General features: G+C 39.4%; 3 protein-coding genes across 3 annotated transcripts; 1 reads left to right on the top strand and 2 right to left on the bottom strand.

Annotated features, from left to right (window-relative positions):
* Positions 1–1,019: 1,019 nt before the first annotated feature.
* LOC111323833 (protein-glutamine gamma-glutamyltransferase K-like) lies at positions 1,020–14,792 on the bottom strand. The gene is made up of 15 exons (XM_022927272.2): positions 14,613–14,792; positions 12,869–12,913; positions 11,564–11,688; positions 11,114–11,296; positions 10,090–10,344; positions 9,652–9,770; positions 9,181–9,288; positions 6,346–6,526; positions 5,825–5,960; positions 5,203–5,306; positions 4,128–4,376; positions 3,281–3,565; positions 3,007–3,167; positions 1,657–1,796; positions 1,020–1,376 (listed from the first exon to the last, which is right to left on the bottom strand). The coding sequence occupies exons 1-15, from the start codon at positions 14,705–14,707 to the stop codon at positions 1,235–1,237; spliced, it is 2,328 nt and encodes a 775-aa protein (XP_022783007.2). The 5' UTR covers positions 14,708–14,792; the 3' UTR covers positions 1,020–1,234.
* Positions 14,793–15,375: 583 nt separating this feature from the next.
* LOC148741282 (uncharacterized) lies at positions 15,376–19,168 on the top strand. The gene has a single exon (XM_088737924.1). The coding sequence runs from the start codon at positions 15,586–15,588 to the stop codon at positions 18,319–18,321; it is 2,736 nt and encodes a 911-aa protein (XP_088594050.1). The 5' UTR covers positions 15,376–15,585; the 3' UTR covers positions 18,322–19,168.
* LOC111343591 (uncharacterized) lies at positions 18,345–20,914 on the bottom strand. Its single transcript, XM_022950774.2, has one exon. It carries the CDS (start codon positions 20,816–20,818, stop codon positions 19,253–19,255), a length of 1,566 nt encoding a protein of 521 aa, XP_022806509.2. The 5' UTR covers positions 20,819–20,914; the 3' UTR covers positions 18,345–19,252.
* Positions 20,915–21,961: the final 1,047 nt, after the last annotated feature.

Here is a 21,961-nt window from a genome sequence, read left to right as displayed (position 1 = left end):
AGAACAAACCTTTTTGTGTAATTGCATACGTTAATGAAATTATGTTCGGTACGAACGACGCCTTCGCTGTCAGAAACGAACAACGCTTTTAGAGTCCTTGAACGTTCCTTCAAAAGTGATGTCTCAGTACTCGATGTATTTGTGAACATGCATTTAAATACGGGCCATGTGTGTGTAGTCAAAGTCTTCATGGAAGTCTTCATTCGCTCTGACGAAGGGCTAACGCTTGAAAAGACAGCTCTAGAAACCCTTTACGTAGGCCAATTTACAATATCCACTCATTTGATAAAACAAAATTATAAAACACGGCAACACAGTTCTTTAAGGACGGTCGCGTTCAATACGAAGCCTTTGTTCTTTTGGTCCATAGAAACAAACAACGCTGTATTTGTTGTCGGTAACTAACACCACTGTTTGAATGATAAAGATTTCTCAACTTTAATCATTGTCGATCACGTTAGGAGTTTTCTGTTTACTCGCAATAAGATCTCGGGCGAGCGACATAATTCAAGCTAATTCAACTGTTACTCCTGAGTCCAAAATCAAAGAATAAGACAACCAGCCATGGCCCCAAACCGGGAAGCAAGACACTGCGAGACAATACGACAACCCTTCTCTTACTGGAAGACCAAGCCTGTGACCCAGCCTCTTTACACGGATATCTCAAATTAGTTAAAAGCGTTGTATCACAGATGCTGCAATCTGATTGGCTGCACTATCGCTATTTATTCCGAGATAGAAAGTGTGTAAAGTAGTTACACAACATTGTACGGCTATGTGAGCACGTCTTACTGATAGTTTCGTATAAAACGACAGTTAGATTTATACTAAAAAAAATAAATTCTTTGTTCCCGATCTCTATGCAGGGCAATATATTCGGGGATCTCGCTCATCGACTATCATTGAGGAATCCTATTTAGATATGCCCATTTTTGAAGGATGTTGGCCATCTTAAAATTATGAACGAAGAAGAAAAGGGGAAAGGTCAGGGGAAGTTCACACGAGAATACTTCGTCAAATGTATTTGGATAAACCAGGTCTTTGGTATTTTTATTTCAACACATCACTCGTTCGGGTCAAATTACATTTTTCTGAATAAAAAAACGCTGCACCATAGAAGGATTTGAGTCAAATTTGTTCCTAATGGTTGAATGGAAACAAGAACGTATGCGTATAACAATGACACTTGTCCATTTGACCCAAGAAACTCTGGCAAACTTGAATATAATTTAAGTTAAGTCACATTGATAACACATTCCCCTCGTACTCCAGCCAAAAGGTCCGACTGGAAACTGACAACAACGGTTCGCTTGCGGCTTCGGGTAACGGTAAAGGTGGCGCTTACTTTAGCTTCCTTCTTAGGAGCCACGGAATCTCTGACAAAGAAAAGTAACAAGAATGAATAAACAAGGAAACAACAAATAGGGGCAAAGAAAGAAAGGTTATGGTGTAGCCAACTGTAAAGAGAAATAGGAATAGTTATATCTGCAGCATGCATGCCAAGGGTTTTACAAAATCAAAATTACAAGAATATGTTTTCGGGATACGTATCGAAAAGGAATCAACACTAACAATCTTGAGGCAGTCCGCTTTTCAGTTATGATATCTTAACCTCTCGAATTATCACGCGCGACAACTCACTAAATCAATACTCACATGTTAATGACCGTCGACCTCGGTGACAATCCAGCTCCTTCCAATCGAAAGTGTCCATCATTCAGAGTGACTGGCAAAAGATTTTTGAATGACGCTGTCACTTCCACCTTTTCCCGCCTCTTCACAGACTTAGGAGATGCCTGCGGGTGGAAAAAAAAAATATGAGTAACGAGTATCTGGGCGTAAGAACATTGAGGACAGCGGTGCATAAAATTGGAATAAGGTTTGTTCGGCCCGATTGTGGAGAGATACACTTTTTTCAGACAGATCACATGTGCTTTGTAAGATGAAATTTCTCAGTGGTTTAAGAAGATGGACACGGATTGTATGTTTCAGAGTGGAAGTACAGATCAAATTTTCAGATTGCTCTCCTGGCCAGCAGTTCTTTCAGTTTGCGCTGCTTTGATTGATTTTGATGGGTTTACTGAGAATCAACGACTTGACCACAAAATAAGAATAAATTTATTATTTTCTATAACAAACGTTCAATGTGCACTCTGAAAATATGATCTGAATTTTTCCACTTTGAAACATATAATCCTTTTCCATCTCCTTCCGTCCACATTACAGCCCGCCTTTGTCAATTTTAGCTTATCATTCATTATCCCGTTTTAACGTTCCCCCAAGAAACCCTTCGAATTCGGGTAACTTATATTCGGCGCAAAACAGTTACTTTATATGTTGTGATATATGATGGGGCGAGGTCTTAAAGTTTAACATGCTTTTGGTTTTTTTTTTTTTTTTTTTAAGGTTATTTCATCTGCTGTAAACTGAAACAGTAAAGTGATCTCGAGCTGAATTGATGGCAAAAACAGAAAATTTATCTCATACATTTAGTCCTGCTTCAATCAATATATCAGGCATAGATGCCCCATGCATAATCACAAATCCGCTCGAAGAGCATCCTACTTTGCTTTCACTTCTATCACAATTGTAAACTATTTTCATTCTAGCTTTTCCACATTTGTTATCCATTTAAGGAGAAACGCCATGAGTGGTAAGGGATTTTCGCCCTTTATCGGATAATGTATCTACCAACGGCGACAAAATTGTTAACACACTGATCTTTTCAACCCTCATTATATCAATTCTACCTCTTTTTGTCTTCGTTAAGTTAACCTATTCGCCCCCTCCCCCAAGAAAATTGTTGTATCGTGATTCCATGAACTTTTATTGAACACTGAATGAGGGAGAGGAGGTCTGTCATGTAATGATTTAGAGTGTGGTAGAAACAGGACTGTCATTCTTCCCATAAATAGAACTCTTCAAACATGATATGTCAACTAATTTTCACTCTGATTGAAGATAAAGGGTTGAACCTGAGTCAGGTTTGAACGATCAGTCTCATACCGTGACTGTCAGCTTGGGTTTCCTGAACTCCACTACATCCTGGGTGGCATAGGACTGGCCTGTTTCCTGAACCGTACCCTTAATATACAGCTTGATGCTGCCATCTGCCACAATCTTACCCATGTAATCTCCACTTGCAATCTTCAAGATCACCGCATTCTCTAAAACAGAAACACAACGTTCATATTTTTAGATTTGTTAAAAATTATACGGCGCGGTAAGCAAGCACCTTGCTGATCTCCGCCTAAAATTGCGATGTAATCATCAATTGTACCTTCTCCTGGGCCAATTTTAATTGTTTTCATTTCTCTTTTCAATGGTTTTGCTGGAATTCCGGTGTAGAACGCCATGACAGAAGTGATGTTAACTTTGGCATTTCGCTGCTCGTCTGATTTGTTACGCGCCACAACTTTGACGTCGAAGCTGTTACCGATAGCAATGTCATCCAGAACGTCAAGGCTGAATTCCACGTCCTCTTTGTCAGCTTTGTAAATGTCGTACTCTCTTCTGGTGCTAAATTTATAGGCAAACTCGACAGCTTTTCTCTCTTGTTGAGAACCTAACAAAATCAACGACGATATGCAACAGGAGTGAATTTCAACTTATAATGCGCGGCCGGTTTGACCATCCATTTTAAGCCAAGTTATACTTTTTATGATGCATTAAAGAAACAACAGAGAAATCTTACCGAGTTCATTAACTGGTTGCTTTCTTTTCTGTTGAAAATGGACGCACTTTTTCGCATTTTCTCTCTAATGACATTTTGTGATTAACTCATTGTGTTTCCAGTTTTCCTTGTTGTCAAAATTTTACAACTGAGTTAAAGCTACTCTTTAGGTACTATTTCTGAGATTTTCTGAGTGTTTGTCTGTTTGCTCGTTTGTTTTATTGTTTTGTCACACCGTATTGCAAAGTACAAGATGTAGATACTCATTTAAACGCATTTTACTTCCCTCTTTGTAGAGGAAACTTATACTGTATAAGAATGATTCAAGCTGGTTTGCCCCTTGTGCCAGTAATTCGCTAACGAGAAACACCCCCACTGTAAAAATCTTCCCTACTAGTACTTGCTCTAAATGTTTCGTAAAATCTAAACATAGATACAAGACTGCAACACTAACCCTCAGGGTGTTTGTAGTTTGAAGTGACGTCCAACCTGCGAGGGCCCTCACCAGGTTCTTTCGTACTGATGAACTTGCCAATGCTGTGAGTATCCACATAACGAGCCTTCATCGAGCCGTCGTCATCATCTACATCCCAGTACACGCGGTCGCCATTCACCTCAGCAAAAACGAAGCTTGTGTCATAAGGGAGATACACCTCGCCGTTCTTTACTGCGTTTACAGAGGCAGGACCGCAACGGAAAACACCTGTCGGAGAACGAGAGTGGAGAAATTAAATCCAATAGTTTAAGCCAAGAATTGTAGCAGGAATTAATCCAGAAAGGCCAGAAAAAGCCTGGGTAGTAATGAATAAATGCGAAAGGCAATCCTTTCTCGTTTCACGAGGGATTTTTCGACGGCATCTTCGCATCCTCTTACAAGGGAGAAATAACGTGAACACGGTTCTTGAAGAATAACAGAAAAAGAAAAGAACTTTTTTCGTCGTTAAACATTAAAAGAGAACTACGTTGGCTTACCGTTTTCTTAAACGTCGTTTTTAATTTTTTTGCCGTATAAGCGGAAGCAGAGCATTTAACACCTCAAAGTAACTGCGCTCTTGTAGCACGAGTTTTAAGCGCGTTTTTGAAAAAGGACTGAGTTTAGTGTTAGCAAGGCCTTCTCTTGAAGAGCAAATTAGCTAGCTTTCCCTGGATAGGCGGTTTTAAAAAAAGATTTATTCCTATATAAGAACTTCCGGCGAAAACTGCCATGCCCGATGTTATCCCCCTCCCCCCCCCCGAACTCCCCCTTTTAAAAATGTACCACTGACAATTAGTTGAGGGCAGCGTACAATCGAAGGCTTCAAACTGAATTTCTTGCTGTTTATTATCAATGTATACGGAGGAAATTCTTATTAGCTAATCATTGTGATCTGTTTTGAAAAAGCCATACCTAAATTTTCCGGTAAGACTAGACTAGTGTGAAAAATTGCCCTAGCAACTGGAAACACCCCCAAGAAACAATAAGGAATAAGATAGAGAGTACTCCTATACTGATCGAGGCCTGGAATGATAAAAAAAAAACCTTCATTTACCTTCACTTGTCTCTTGGGGTGTGGCATCGTGCGCTTGCCATCCATCATGTCCTTCTGGTAAATCAGGACGCTTGAACCATGATTCGTTCCACACATGGAAATTCCTGAAATAAGAGATGAAATTTTTATGCGAGTTTTTCTCTGATAAACATTCATTGCGTGTTTTCAAGATACGCCCACACATGTGGGCAACTCTTTCACGAATATTTAGAGAGAAAAATTATTTTGTGAAACAACTGATTTGTAAGAGGGCCACTGTGTGTCAAAGGCATTGTGGCGTCCAAGAACACTTATAATGACGAACCAAGCCAGAACTTCAGCTCATACCTCTCGATTTAAGCTCGCATTTATGCCGGTGAAAATTTCTACAAACTTAAACATTACATATGTTTTTGGGCCCTTCTCAGAGTAATTTTAACCACAGCCGCTCTGCGAGGGTTAAGATAATTCTGTGTCGGGCCCAAAACTGGTTAATTTGCAATAATACTCGAAAGTACCATGGAAAGAAAAACATTTATCATACAATCAATTAACTCCGCTGCCTGCCACCCTCGCTGCAGAGTTCAACACCAATTAATTACAGAAAAGCTTAGATTGAAGGACAGGCAGTTTTTCCACTCACCAGATGGAATCATTGAGGTCATCCAATGGATTGCCTTCCTCATCAAAATGAAAGTCAATAGTCATACTACTGTCAGTGTCATGAGCGGATTCAAAGTTTGTTACACTACGGGTGGGTAATCCCAACGCTCGCAGCACTAAAAAAATGAAAGAATAAAACAAAGCCGTGCTTAAAAGTGAAGAGTCTACAAAATTGTTATACAACTAAGTATAATCTCCTTCAACTCGAATAAAACTATTAAGGCATGTGTAGCTCTTCAAAGTTTGCGTATCTAGGAGAATTCAACCAGAATTTACAGCTAAGGGTTAATTTTTTATTTTTGACAGAAAAAGTTTACGGTTAACTTTTTTTTACGACTAACTGTTAAAATTTGACAAATTTTGCACCCAAAGGCTAATTTTTTGAGACTCTCTTAATAAACCAGTGGACATCCTTTTCATGCTTTTCAAGTCGTCAAATTAACTTCTTTTTCATAAAAATAATCATAATAATAATAAGCATCCAGATCCCGCTCAACCTACGTGTAGTGACCAATCCTGAGAACACCCAACATTGGCCATATCTCACATAAAACTTCTTTTTCATAAATTTTTCCAGAATGGCTGTACTTCCGGTCCAAGCGGTTGGCGGAGTGCAGTTCTTGGGATAAGTCTCAGTCCAGCGTCCAAATAAAATTCCACCATCTCTGTCATTGTAGTTTGCCTTCAAAATAAAAAAAAACTCCGTCGGATCTCGACCTCTTTATATTCATGCTTTTGTCTTGATTTTTAAATCAATAGCTTCGATATTTACTTTTCTTTCCAAGACGGCAGTAACTATCAGGTATACGTATACTTATTTTACGTTTCCCGGCTCAAAGGTCGAGTCAGATTGGTTAAAGAAAAAACGTGAAAACGTTACCTGGTTTTAAAAAATACTTGAGACATTAGTATATGTCAAGAATAACAAGGATGGTAAAGTGTAAATAGGATGTTCACAGATAACAAATGACCGCAGGTTGCAAAATTGTGACTTAGATCAATGGACAAACTGACGAAGTTACAAACTCTCTCACTGCCAAGATCTTTGTAATTCTCTTTACCGTCTGCCATACAATTATTATAATGTTAGTTTGAAGAATTTGGTATTGGATCAACTCCAAGAGAATATGAACTTAGTTTATATTCTCTTCATCAATTTACCATTTTTTCTTATTATCCAATTGTGCTTCGTAAAGTACAAATAACACGCGAGACGAGTACAAATATCACAAGATATTTGTAATCCAGAAATATCCGTTACTGAAATTCGCCCGCACTGAAATATCAATTTGGCTTGTTGGAATATAAATCTCATATAAGGTATGGGTCGCACTTGGGCAAAGTTTTCAACTTTGCCTGCAAAAAAAAACACAGAAATTTGAAACCGCAACCGGAAAGCAAACTTTTGGTTTTAACTATCAGAGTCGCACTAGGTGAAAAAAATGTCAGTGACGACACTTTGATAAACCAGACACACGTTTATCGACGTGTTAAGGGGAGAGAGCAGTGAGCTGAAAAAGGAAAACAAACGTTAAAAAAAATGCGTCCCGTTGAAGCATTGTTAATAACGATCACGGTGATGCTTATTCTTCTTATTCAGTTAAATCACGAGCACCTTTTTGTCTTTCGTATGATCTATGAAAGATGGGTTAACGCCTGTTTAACTGCCGCTATGATGAGAGCGAGAAATCGACGTCAGCGAAGATTATTTCGAGCGCCATATGCCTGGTCAGTTCCGCGACCAGTCGAGTCGTTTGCTGTTTACTGACAAGCGATGACAGTTACCGCTGTGATAGCTATTGTTTAGCCCGAGTTTTCCGAAATCTGCCTCCCCCACCCAAGCACTACGGCGTCTTTGATGTTTTGGCCGGTTTTCAAAGTTTTTGCGAACTGGAAAAGTTAGGGTCGCATTAGGAAATGTGCCCCGATGACAGATTTTTACACAAAGTGACCACTTTCACACCAAACTTTGCCAAGTGCGACCCATGTTGTATGGAATTTCCGGCGTTTGAGTGGTTACGAATTAGCCGGAAATGAACCACGACGGCTACGGCAACGCGAACTTTGAGAGACAATAGATCTAATTGGCAGAACAATAGTCCAGCACATGCGTTTTAAAACTTTGTACACGTCTTAGTCGTCCTTTGTAAAACAACAACGTGAAATCACCAAAATTTACGTCATCTGCGAAGCGAAACCGCGACGGCAATTTATTGTAATTTACATTTGTAACTCAACGCTACTTGTATGCGTTATGTTGAGTTTGAGGTCTGGCGCCCTATGAGACGGTAAACTCATGCAGCCATTTTCGAAATTCTAACTAAAAGTAGAAACTAATTTTTTAATCGACGTCTTCCGTTGCGTTGCCGTCCTGACTGCGTAAAGTCCCTAATATTTCTGCGGCACGGAAGCAGTGGTTACTGGGGCAGATAAATAGAAGTATGGGTAGAATGGAGAGCTTAAGAGGGATGCTCGTCACGTGGGAAAGCATTCTAGGCCAATATTCCTCGTCTTGCTCACGTTTTTTTTTATTTATTTATTTATTTATTTATTTGATTTAACAGTGACAGTTCAAGTTTCGCAAGGGCTTCCTTAGCTTGCTTACGTTTCCAAATATTATTTAGAGTTTTCCGTGTTTTGTTGGAATACATGTTTAGTAAATAAGAACAAAGACCTTCCAGCCGTATAGCCTTCGTAGGATGGGCTTTCCAGAGCATGAGCCATGGATCCTACCCAGATTTCCTGCCGGATCTTTTTCCCTATTGGGGTTTTTCCGGCAGGATTTTTCTGGCCTCTATTCTGACAGTTTTCTGTGTAAACTGTCGCTCAGCTCTGTTCTAGTTTTTCCACTACATGTTTGAATGTAATAAAAGTTTTTGTGTAACGTATTGTTATATGTGCGGTGCTCGGCCGAAACAGCCAAAATAAACCGAATGGTTTTTCTATTAATGTTGTACTGCGTAGTGGAGCCGAAATGTAGTATCGCTGAGTGTTTTTACTCGTTGTTTGTATTTCGACTCTCCCTACGGGCTCGTCAAAATACGGCACAACTCGTAAAAATACTCAGCGATACTACATAACAAAACGTCTAATAAGATATATTTATTCTTATTACTTGTCTGCTTGATATTGCATTAATAGTGTTGGGAGAAATTTTGTCTAGGTCACGCATACGAGTGAAGGGACTATAACATGACTCCAACTTAATGATTTGAGCATCGCATTATTCATCGTAAAGATATTACTATGGAAAGTACTGACTACAACTTCCGGAAAAAATCAACCAGGTAGCTTTGAAAAGATAATTAGTATTTACAAAGCAATTGCTGTACTAACCATTGCGGAAATAATTCGTGAAATATGGACTGGACTGGATCTCACAGTGGCGGAAAGTCCTGCTTTGTCCAGCAACCATAATGCACATTCTAGCGAGACGTCTTCAAACTGAAAAACAATGTTTAGTTCTTTTCTCAACAACATTTTCTTGTCATAAGAACATTAAAACACGTGTAACGAGTTAACAATAATGGGACAAAAATAGGGGAAAACATTCAGAAATGGTAATTATGATAACCTAATCGAGCGGAGTGTTGACATGTATTCACATACTGATATTGCAGTGCAATACATTTCAGAATAAACAAATAAACAGATATAAAAGTTGTTTAATCATTAAAGAGGCAGATAGCTACACTCACTTATATACCAACGTAATATGAGAAAACAAGGAGAATAAAGATCGAAAAAAAATTAAGTAAAGAAAGGAACAAGTAAATGGAATTAAATACACCGACATCTATTTTTTACCTGGCCGAACGTCCAAGGAATTCCCCGATTCCATTTTGCAGAACCCACCCAGATGTATCCAAAGTCATTTAGGACATATTCTTCACGATCAGCTTCACTTTCCATATATACGGAGTCCTCTGTCAACAAAGTGATCACAAGAAAATTGGATTATATTTGAAACTCCTAATGACAAATTCATTATTATGATCATTTCTTGTATCGAAATAGAATAGTGGAGAAGAAATGAACCTTTCTTTCTTAAAAGATGGGAGTACATTGTATTCACAGAGAAGATAAAGAAACTCGTTAATGTTAGAGATGAAAATAGACTCAGAAATGAGACGAAAAGGAACTAGAAAGAAGATACAAAAAGAGAAAACAACCAAAACAAATCAATAACGATTTTACTACTTTTGTCTTTCACTTTATTTTCATCATGCGTGCCGGTATATTTACCTTTGCACCAGGCGTTAAACAAGACGCAGATTGTGTCGTCATCCTTGTATTTAAACACTGGTTTCTCGTCATCGGTCATTTTTGTCTCCACGAATACTTCATACTGACCAATCAGAGCCTCAGCTGAAGGCATTACAGTAAGTTGAAGAGTTTTTCCGCTGATTTGCTTTACTTTCATTCCCCACTTGGCAGGGGTGAGGATCTCCTGTATGGCGACTCGGACAATGGAGCCCTTGCTTTCTTGGGGACGACTACCTAGAGATACCATATAAACAAGAAATCAGACAGAAAATGCGACACGTTCAAGGGGCGTAAGCAGAGTGGTGCGGTAGGAGGAGCTATTTAATTTGGAGGCATATCAGGTTATCTTTATTATCAAGGCTCGATTTCCATCATTTTCTGGGAACCGAATCTTCAAGTAAGGACGGACGAAACATTTCTCGAACAACAGCTTGTGATCCCACCTAGTTTGCCTGTTTGTACCATTACATATTACCACATCTCCATGAAATAGAAGGTGTTCGACTCAACTTTGGTTATATAGGCCATGGGATTAGAATTTAGATCGACGAGCTGAACATAGCCCTTTTAACCTTACGAAGTGACTCAGTGTGTTGTGATTTCCACAATCGAGAAGAGTCTTATGCGGTTATGCCACGTTTGCATGGTGGGGGGGAGGGGGAGACTTGACACTTAAACAGGGACTATTTTGTCAAATTACGGCTAACGGTTAATTTATTTTCATTATGTTCGGAAGAAAAAAATATTTAAAGTTAACATTTTTTGCGAGTGACGGCTAATATTCGTTAATTTTATGCATAGCGATTAATCCTCTTTTCGGCAAACGGTTAACCCCATTGAAACCCTCATTCAAGCGTCTACGTTCAGTTTACATTGTCTCTTTTTCACAATTTGTCTACCTCTTACACTTCACAGTAGGAATCAAATCCGCAATCCTTGGCAATTGTTTAAAAAATGAAAATTACAACACCATAATGTGCAAGAAGTTTCTTTTAAAACTAACCAATCACAAACTGCAGTTGAATGACGTCAATGTCAGGTTTGTATTCTCTGTTAAACGTCACAGTGACGTCAAATTTCTGTCCCCTTCTGATGATCAGCTGTTCTGCCTCATAGCTATCTGTTTTGTGGGCAAGCCTGTTGTTTTCTATGTGGAAATCCACTCCCTCTGGCTTCAACTGGGATGCTAAAAGACAATATTTTATAAGCATTAATCAATCAATTGTTAAACGGACTACCAAAAGTACATCAGTTAGGGGTCCTCATAATGTAAGTACATCAGTTAGGGGTCCTCATAATGTAAGTACATCAGTTAGGGGTCCTCATAATGTAAGTACATCAGTTAGGGGTCCTCATAATGTCAAGTCAGACGTGTTGTATATAAAAAAAAATGACAGACATCGTCGTATTACACTTGCAAAGGTTTCCGTGCAACTAGCCAGTATTAGCCTACCTGGTGGCTTCTTCTTATTGATCCTTAAAGCTTTGTTGGAAGCTTTGAAGTTCTCGTCACTTGTCAGCTTTGTCCTTCCTTCCAGACCCTCACCCATTTTGGCCTTGGCGTGGCTTCTCGAGTCACTACCAATTAAAACGGACTTCTTGAAGTTTCAACTTGCGGAAGAGACTGCAACTTTAAATCCAGTGCACTCTCGATGCAAAATATGTGCTCTATGATAAATGTATATGTGCACGATCCTTCGCAGTAAAGCACTATTTAAGCAATAGTGAAAATCAGACCTGAAAAAAATTCAGGCCTGTACGGGATTCGAACCACTGACCTCTGCGATACTAGTGCAGCGCTCTACCAATTGAGCTAACCAGCCAACTGGGAGCAGGCCATCAAATTAATTCGACATAAACCCGTAGATGATAAATCAAACAACAAATATATATGAAATACATATATATGAACTTATACGTTTATGCACATAAACGTTTCATAACCGCAGTTCATATATATGTATTTCATATATATTTGTTGTTTGATTTTTCATCTACGGGTTTATGTCGAATTAATTTGATGGCCTGCTCCCAGTTGGCTTGTTAGCTCAATTGGTAGAGCGCTGCACTAGTATCGCAGAGGTCAGTGGTTCGAATCACGTACAGGCCTGAATTTTTTTCAGGTCTGATTCTCACTATTGCTTAAATAGTGCTTCACTGCGAAGGATCGTGCACATATACGTTTCATAACCGCAGTTCATATATATGTATTTCATATATATTTGTTCTATGATAAATGTGTCGAGTAAATCCGGGAAAATTGATTTTGATTTAAGCTAGAGCAAGGGTCCAGTTAACGCTGGGGGATTCGAGTTATTGGTGGTTGGCTACATTTGATTTTAAAGGGGGTAAGTGGATATATAAAAGATAATTTGGGATTATCGTCTAAGTTGATAGTGTGAATTGGCTACTATAAAGAGTTTCTAAAGAGACTACGAAATTAACGTCAGCTTTATAATATCTTAATAATAATCTTAATATCTTACTACTTCTTAAAAAGCGTACCTGTGCATGCGCAATTCCGAAGTTCGTGGAAAAAATATTTCAAAATACCAGTGATGAGCATCAAAGCAGGGTAAAGGAACCTAAATGTTCCCATTATGTGAAGCAACTTTATTGTGCAGTTTTTTTGTCGTCTTCATCTCGTTCGCTGTATTGAGAGCCAATTTTATTTTTCCTTGCGTTTATTAGTTAAAGTGCGAACAAAGAATTGATGCAAATTAAATTAAGGACATCAAAGCTAATGGATACAACTTACGGCAAGTCTTGCCCAAGTTCTTGATCATTTTTTCGTCGCTTGGGTCTGTGCAAGGAGGGAAAATCAGATAACTCGATTTTACTCAAGTATTACTGCGGTACTAATTTGTTGTTTTCCTCAAACAAAGGGAATACCAATGAGAAACAAAAAGCTTAATAACCCAGCCTGCAAAGCTGGAGTTTTGAGCGCTTTTGAAGGCGCTTTTCACTCGAATAGTCCGGACGTTGTAAGTTCAGCAAGTGTATCTACTTTCAAGAAAAATCTAAAGAAATTCCTTCTCTCTTAACTTGCTCCTTCCCCTCTACTCCCTTCCCCTTTCTTTTTTTTTTTTTTCGTTTCATCTATACTCTGCCGCTGCTGTTCCGTTAATCTAATATCTAGTTTCTCATCGTTATTTATCATGGAAAGCCCACGTTGCATAGGCCCTATGGTTTCTTTGGGTTTTCCTGCCATATTGTAACAAATCTCTGTAAACTCATTTTGTATCACAATAAGTTGGCGAATAAAATAAAAATAATAATAATAATAATAATAATAATGATAATAATAATAACCGCTGATCGTTTTCGCAGCTCCGCCGTCTTTATTTCCCCCCGCGCATCCACAAAACTGTTTGCTGCGCAGGTGAACTGATAGCAAAGGGGAAGACGTGCTAAAAGACCCATTTATATTGATATTAGTTAACATCTCTATATGTATGTTGATTATGTGAGTACCTAAGGTTCCGCAGAATCAATATATGCCGGTGTGTGAACAGCCTAGACTATCGATGCAGTGGCGGCATGAACAGACAGAAAAGAATTCGAGTGATTCGATTCGAGATTTTTCTGACTCCGTGGTTACCACAGCAACACAGACGCTCTTTCCGCTAGCTAATACTAGATTGATGAAGTTAATCCAAGGGCGGGATATTAAATCCTTGACTTGTTAAACATGAAAGAAAAAAGCTTCCCGTAAAGTTTACCAGAAGGCTAGACACAAATCCATTGACTTGCATGACAACTTAAATTGTTAGATCCGCTTCATTGCGGTGAAACACTTAGTCCCACGTGGGCGAGACAAAAAAAATTATATATATTCAAATTGCTTTTGTTCCACATGTCAATATGTGGTATGAATCTTTGTGTACTGCAGTAGTCGAGTACCTTCTTCAATTTTCCTCCGTCATGTGCAGGCATTTTTCCCTATCCAAAGCTTTCTATTAAAATTTATTGATACTGTAAATAAGTGGAGACATGATGCCATAAAGGCTAGTTGCAAGCAACTGACGCGCTGTGTCTACATGTTCAATAGGTAGGGGCTATCGTCTGTCAGGGGATTGAAAGGAAGGGTTTACCAAAGGAAGCCATGCAGTTGTAGCTAAATTAATGCCCTTACTACAGCGCGCCGAAAAATCGCGCACAAGATTTCCAACTTTTATTCGACTGAAACCGTTGTAAGAATATGTAAACTTGCCCGTGAGCGACAGCAAAAACGATCAATCATCTAGTTTTGAATAAAAACAAAAACAATCAAGCGAGTATGCGGAAACGAACGGAAAATTCGAGAGCGTGAAAAAATCACTTCGCAAGACTATGCACGCTAAACAGTTAGCGATGTTTACTGGAATACCAGAGGTCAGAAAAAATATATGAGTTTTTGCGATTACATCAGAAGGAAAATCAGTTAAGAAAAATCATCATGAGAACCCACTTTTCCTTTTATAAAATATTTGTGTTATTCAGTAATTGCGCTGTTTACTTACTCTGGACTTGTCGCAGGAGAGTGAGCCCGACGAGATGTCGATCTCGATGATGAATTTGTTTCATTCGCTGCAGTTGTTCTGCGCGTTCTTGGCATTTTGGTAGTCGCTGGCAGAGCTGGTTGAGTTGATGACAAGAGCCGTTTGCGTTATATGAGCCGTCACATCTAGGTAAAAACGCAGCAGAATATAAACTTGTTTTGACTGGAATCTAACTTTAGAATGTGACAATCCTCAAAATGATTGGCTGACATTACTCGCATGATATCCACGTGCACTCAGAGTGCATTACATTTGTATTTATAATAATTATTAAGTACACGTAACCACTCCTTTATTCTCCCGGGGTTAAATTCAATGATCAGCCGTAAAAAACCTTTCAGCACTTTGCACTTCGGCAATGCTTTATGCTAACGCACTGAATTGCTTATTCTCTGAATTTTCTTCTTGTCAGAGTACAGTTTCCTTAATCAATCGCCTCGGAGAACAGTATGCCGTAATTGTTTCTATTCAAGATGAAGGTATAACGACTCACAGTCCCCTTTTTTAAATTCCTTTATTTTAACCCTTTTTGAATTTGCATTTTCAAACTTAAAGAACTCTGTTATTTGCATGCGGTTGTATCACTTTGATAATCCATGCTGCGTGGGCGATCCTTTGTTTGACAGATCAAGAGCACCTAAACCATGGGCAAATTTGCCTTTCGGCTTTGCAAATAAAAATTTTAGATTTTTTTACTGATCCTCCTTATTTGTGGTCTCTTTGAAATTTCTTTATCAACAGAGTCTCACCAGCAAAGGCATCAATCTCTGTCTTCGATCTCATTCGTATCCCCGGGGCCCAATTGCTGGTTTGCAGCTGACGTCATACATTTATGCAAATTAATCGTCCGCCATGTTGGTGCTCAACTCAGGTGTGAAATTTCATGCAAATATAGTGCCATCTCCATAGTGCCCTCTTTCAAATACTTTGTTCTATGGATACTTCAAGCGAAAAAAATCCAGAATCGCAAGAGAATATTCTTCTCAGGATACCCGTGCTTTCGAGCTATGCGGAGGGCCTAGAAAGCCGTGTTCGAGAGCGATATTTAAAGAAAATTTCTGTGGTCGGTGTCGATCCAGCAGCCATTCCAAAGGAGCAGTTCCACTCAGAATGTTTGCCCCCGATTGAAGTCTCGGACCTTCTTTCCTATTTAGTTCTCGAGACAAGTTACTATACAAATAAGCAGTTTAAAGCTTTGAAAAGTCTTGAAGCGTACAAGCAAGTGGTGTCTGGCTTCGTAAACTCGGTTCAAGGAGCAGAGATTCTCAACAAGATTGTTGTTGTGGCGAAGGTGAAACATTCGCAACGGATGAACGATCCTCTGATAGACATTTGGATCATCGCAGAAAGTGATGGTACCATTCTTTCAGCTCATTGCTTAGGCTGCAAGGCAGGCCTTGCTGAATCCTGCTCGCACGTAGCAAGTGTCCTTTTCTATATCGAAGCAGTGACAAGAATCCAAGGGAAACTCGCATGTACTCAAACTAAGTGCACGTGGATTCTGCCAACGTATGTTAGAGAAGTGCCGTACTCGAAGGTGCGGGATATCGACTTTTCGTCCGCGAAAAAGCTTAAAAAGACGCTGGACCAAATAATCGACTCCCTGCACCCAAATTTCGGGGAACAACAGAAAAACTCAGCGGAGAAGGACGATCTAAGTTCGCCCATCGCGTCTCTATCAGGAGAAGAAATGCAGGCTGTGTATGCGAAGCTAAATGCTTGCAAAATTAAAGCTGCTGTTCTCAGCTTCATCGATCCCTATGCTGACCAGTTTATCGATGAGAGCCGCTCCCTGCCGATTATTCCCGATCTATTTGAAACGGGAAATGTTGATCTTGCTTATCCAGAACTACTAAGAAAATGTGTTGAAGTGACATTGGATATTTCTGATGAGCACGTAAACAAAGTGGAACTCAACACAAGAGATCAAGCCAGTGGGTCGGGATTTTTTAGACATCGTGCTGGCAGAATTGGTGCGTCTGAAAGTCACGCAGCATTTCACACAAACATTGCACAGCCCTCTCAGTCTCTGATTAACACAATTTGTTACCCAAGCCTCTACATAGTTAACACTAAAGCTACCAGGCATGGTAAGAGGCATGAAAGTGATGCTGTAAATGCATACGAAGCTGCTGTAAAAACTGGTCATGTGAACTTAACTGTTAAGAAGTGTGGCTTGTTTATTAACAAAGAACATGAATTTCTCCATGCCACTCCTGATTTCTTAGTTTCATGTGACTGTTGTGGCACTGGATGCGGTGAAGTGAAGTGCCCGATTATAATCAAACATGGCAACTTTGAGAACTTTGCTCAGCAGAAGAATTCCTGCTTAGAAAAAGTGAATGGACATTTACAGCTTAGAAAAAATCACAGCTACTACTATCAGGTGCAGCAGCAGCTTTTCTCTGTGCCTGGAATCAAGTATTGTGAGTTTGTGGTTTGTGCCATTGATGAGAAAAAGAGCATGAATTTAATAGTGCTGCGCATATATCCAGATGTGCAGCATTGGAACTCTGTACTGCCCAAATTGGAAACATTTTGGAGAATATGTATTCTTCCAGAAATTCTAGGGCGATGGTATACCAGAAGATGTACAGTGCCTCCCAAATTACCAGATAAGGATGGTATTTGTTTTTGCAGGAAAATCAGACATGAGGAAACCATTTCATGCAGTAACAAAAATTGCCCTTACAAAAGGTTTCACCCTTCCTGTCTTTCGCTCACTGCCTTGAGAAAGCCAAAGACTTGGTATTGCCCTCACTGCTCTCGACTTCCCCAGTTCAAGAGAAGAGGTGGTACCAGGACATCAGCACAACCCCCTACAGCATCTATTCAGGCAGCTATGAAATTGGACAGCATCTGCATCTGCAAGACTAAGCCTAGTACAACAGAGAAGGTTGTAGAATGCCATGGAGACAACTGTGAAAATGGAAAATTTTTCCACCTTTCCTGCCTCGGTTTAAACAGAATGCCCAACAATTATCAAACAACCTGGAAATGTTCTGAATGCAATAAAGTTGCCACTGTCCATTCAGCCACCACCCTTACCAAGTATTGTTCTTCATCAGATTCCTCAAGTGGTGAAGAGGAAAGTGATATTTCTATCATTAAAGTCACTCATGGAAGCAGTGACAAGTCTAGTCCTCTGGGAAACCTAACTGACTCCCATTTTGATTTAATTCTTAGTCCCACTGGATGGCTAGACTGTGACATTATTCACCAAGCTCAAGTTTTGCTGCGTGGTGAGAATTCAAGCATAGAAGGCTTTCAGCGACCAACACTTGGCCCAGTTAGAAATTTTGATGTTGTCAGTGGTGAATTCATACAAATTTTGCACACTGGTCACAGTCACTGGGTGTGTGTAAGCTCAATTGGATGTGAGCTGGGACATGTCAATCTTTATGACAGCCTGTATCATGACTCTGTTTTAACCCAAGAGGTTGAAGAACAAACGAATGACTTGTTAGGGGGCTGTTTGGTTGCTCTTAACCCTATGCCAGTGCAGCAGCAAACAAATGGAAGTGACTGTGGGGTTTTTGCAATTGCATTTTCCACCTGCCTGGTCTTTGGAGAAGATCCCACATTCATAAATTTTGATACTCAAAGTATGAGAACTCACTTAGCATCATGTCTAAGTAATGGCAAATTTACTTTGTTCCCTACATTCTAAGTACACTGATTATGCATACAGTCTGAAGTGAAGGATAAAATCCATGTAATTTTGTTTTTAATCAATTTCAGTTCTCAATCTATGTACATTACATGCATCAGAAGATCATTTACTTTGTTCATAAAAGAAAACTAAGTTTTGCAGGGCAATTTTTTTAATCACACTTGCCAGTCAAAGTTGTTTGTACCTCAGTTGTAATTTTCATGGTATTCTTTGCTTTCCCTACTAAGACACACAACAGCCAATGGTAATTGAATGCTAAAATATCTCTTGTTTTAACATAATTATAAATTAAAGATTACAGGGCTGGATGCATTCTTCATCCAATCTGCATGCCAACATTAAGTCAAATCAATGTTTCATTTCTTTTCCTCTCATTTCGACAATGGCACACCCACATAAAGACAATGTCAAACAACCCTCCAGTTTCAAAGGAAGGAATCAACAAGCAATATCTAATTAAAAGGGGACATAAACAAGGGTTTGGTTTCTCTTTCCAAGGCTTTAAATTTTTTTTAAAAGAATGATCAAGGGTTTGAAGTATATTGTTGACACCCTCATGGAGAATTCCTCGATCATCAGATACAATATTATTTCACTATTTACAGTACAACTAAGAAAAAAATGTGAACACCAAAATAAGTCGTGGGTATTAGTCAAGTGGCACAAACCTGATTGGGGTATTCTGGATAGAACACAGTTTGATGAAAAAGTAATAAACAATGTGCACAGTAACAATTCAGGCATATTTCAGTTGTTCACCATTTTTTGAATTGCACTGTAACATCCAAGGTTTACAAATTAAACAAATGGTAAAGTACATTAAAAATATTTATTGGAATATCCACATTTCTGGAGAGTTCCATGTGTCTTTGTTTCTAAATTTATCTTCAATCGTACACAACATAACTATTTGAAATGGGAGGTTTGCCTAATCGAAAGGTACAATAGGAGGACAGAAGTTAACAAGAGCTGCACAAACTCTTATCATGTGATCCACCAGTGGAGTGTAGCGATCAGAGTTTTCATGATTAGATATAAGATAGTCAGTTGGCAGGGTACCTTCTAGAATCGTAAATTTTCGTCTGAGCAATCCAATCACACGTTCAACATGGATCCTTACATTTGCAATTCCTCTAGTCTGCTCCACATCCACTGGGTCCAGCTGAGATTTTCCCTTTGTAAAAGCTGGGATTACCAATCTTGCTTGCTTGAGACCAATGCTTTCACTAACGGTAAATCCTCGGTCAGCCATCACCATATCTCCCGGAAGAAGCTTGTCCAGAAAACCACAGTTCTCGGTTACAAATTTATCAGAGACACGACCTCCCCAGGCTTCTGAAACAAAAGAAATCGTTCCTTGGGGGGTTATACCAACAAGAATCTTGATAGTGTTGTGGTGTTTATAACTGGAAAATGTCTGTGCTCTGGCAAGCAAGTTTGATGGTCTTTCAATAAACACCTCAAAACAGTCGATAACAACAGTTGTTTTCCTGCCAAAGGCATACTGGAAACACTGGGGCATTGTCTTCCAAAGTTGATGCCTGTCTGGCCAGTAAACAAAGGGAAACAGTCTCTTGTCCATTACCACAATCCAATGGAAAAATATTCTTGAAATAGTTGAAATCGATACAACAAAACGGTAGGCAAGGTCCTGTAACGGTACATTAAGCCTAAGTTTCATGAGTACAATAATAAACTCTTGGAACCTATCGAGTGACTGAGTTGGCCTTTTTACATGTGAAGCTACATTGTCAAACACAACCATTAGCACTTCCAAGGAAGGTAGACCGGTATAGAAGCGAACCTTCTCGTCAGAGTCAAAGAACTCTTTATCCGGTGCCCGATACGTGCTTTTTTGAAACATGTATTCTAATTCGGTGGTTTGGCATTCCGAATCCTTTAGCTCTGTGTCTGCTTGGCACTCGGCATCTCTCATAATTTGCGTTCTGATTTCATCAGACTCACTGCCTTCATCACATGCCGTAAGGTCACCGGAAAAGGCATCTTCGTTTCCAGTTTTTTCTTCTTCTGTGGAGGTGCTTGGCTGATTAAAGTCGATCTGGGCCACAGGAAGACTGCTTTCGATGAGTTTCTGACGCTTCTCTGCCGCTTCGTGTTCTTGTTGCTCGATGGCGTGTTTCTCTCTTTTCTTCGCTCTTTCTTGCCTCTTTGCTCTCGCTTCATAGTCTATCTCACGGCCATAACTTTTCTTTCCGAGCTCTAAAGTTGGCACCCAATCTACATTGTGCTTGTCCCAGTAAGGAGATGGCTTTCCAGAGACAAAATGCTTGCCGCATACTCGTTCGCTTTTGAGAACGTCTTTTGCTTTTGTGTCGCCCCGACTTATCGCTTGTATCCACTTTTCTCTCCTCTCTGTTGTCAATTCTTTTTCGAAGGTAGACTTATTTTTGATAACTGATGGTATTCGATAAAATCCAATCCCTTTCTCCCGATCGCTTCTACTGCCACAGCCGAAAACTACACAAAGAACCATTTCTACTATCTCACGTTCACCTTACTATTAAGCGCATTTGTAACTATTTGTTTGGGCACCAACATGGCGGATAGCAACCGTCGTCAAGACGAAAGTCACGTGGGTGAAAACCAAGAATTGAGATTCAGTGTCATTAAGTTTTATTTTAGAAACTACCTGTGTTCCCCTTTGTACACCGTTCCGGCACAGTTTTCTTTGACGCCTGTGAAAAAACATCCAACAAGATTTCAGATGCAGTTTCTCTTGCAAAGTTACGCGAGATTAATTAAATGAAAGAAATTCAGGCTTTTTCACTAGGGCGTGCACGAGATTAAAAGAACGGCTTTTTTCGCCAGGGCGTACCTTATAGAGTTGTTTATGCATTTTTAGCACCTTTTCATCGTTGTGAATTCAACCGCAACAAGTACTTGTTCGCCTAAGTTAGAAAATCATGGCTAATTTTGGCGCAATGATCTTCACATGGTCGTGCTACTAATGAGTTATTGAGGAATCTACAAGAAATTTATTATTTTTAATCTATTATTTTTAAATATCAACTCCCGCAGGACCGTAATAATAATGATCGAAAAGGAAAATGTCAACGGATGACAGTGTTTGACAGAAATTACACCATAACGGCGATCTCTGCTGATTAATCGTCAGCTCTTGATGCTATTTCTGAATATATCTGATGCGGTGCCAGTTCTCAATAAACTTTGGGAGACCGGATTTGCCCTTCCAAATCTGTTTGTAATACAGGTGCACATGAAATTTGGTTGATAATATAGACTTAGGCGGTTGGCGTGGTGCTCAGAAAACCATTAGGTGCACACAAAACCGCCAGTTGCTTTAAAAGGCCTCCTAGAGCGAGATATTCATTGAATAAAATAAGTAATAAACCTTTTAACGTACCTTCCTTTTTTCAGGCTTCTCTCAGATTTAGTTTAACTCTTTCCCTTAACCTCAGACTCCGGCCTTTCTTATCACAGCCGTTCAATTGTAAGTTGTCACGCCCACTGGCCCGGCATAGCCTTACTAGCCAACTGGTTAGAACCTTTTGGGTACGGCAGTGTGAAAATTGAAAAGCTTGACGGGTAATAATCGATATTAGGTCTCTAAAGTAACTGAACTGCAATTAAAAAAGTTAGTTGTAGATGAAATTAT

The sequence above is a fragment of the Stylophora pistillata genome, chromosome 1, assembly GCF_964205215.1.
Source record: "Stylophora pistillata chromosome 1, jaStyPist1.2, whole genome shotgun sequence".
Taxonomy (NCBI): Eukaryota; Metazoa; Cnidaria; class Anthozoa; order Scleractinia; family Pocilloporidae; genus Stylophora; species Stylophora pistillata.
The sequence above is the reverse complement of the archived record's forward strand: the minus strand, read 5'-3'. Positions and strand labels throughout refer to the sequence as shown.

What these genes read in the sequence shown, in the direction of transcription:
- LOC111323833 (XM_022927272.2), bottom strand. Translation starts at nt 14,707, where the DNA reads ATGCCAAGAACGCGCAGAACAACTGCAGCGAATGAAACAAATTCATCA. An exon ending in TCTCCTGCGACAAGTCCAGA is followed by an intron (nt 12,914 to 14,612) that starts GTAAGTAAACAG and finishes CTCCTTGCACAG; the next exon opens with ACCCAAGCGACGAAAAAATG. An exon ending in TTCCTTGGACGTTCGGCCAG is followed by an intron (nt 9,289 to 9,651) that starts GTAAAAAATAGA and finishes ATTGTTTTTCAG; the next exon opens with TTTGAAGACGTCTCGCTAGA.
- LOC148741282 (XM_088737924.1), top strand. Translation starts at nt 15,586, where the DNA reads ATGGATACTTCAAGCGAAAAAAATCCAGAATCGCAAGAGAATATTCTT.
- LOC111343591 (XM_022950774.2), bottom strand. Translation starts at nt 20,818, where the DNA reads ATGGTTCTTTGTGTAGTTTTCGGCTGTGGCAGTAGAAGCGATCGGGAG.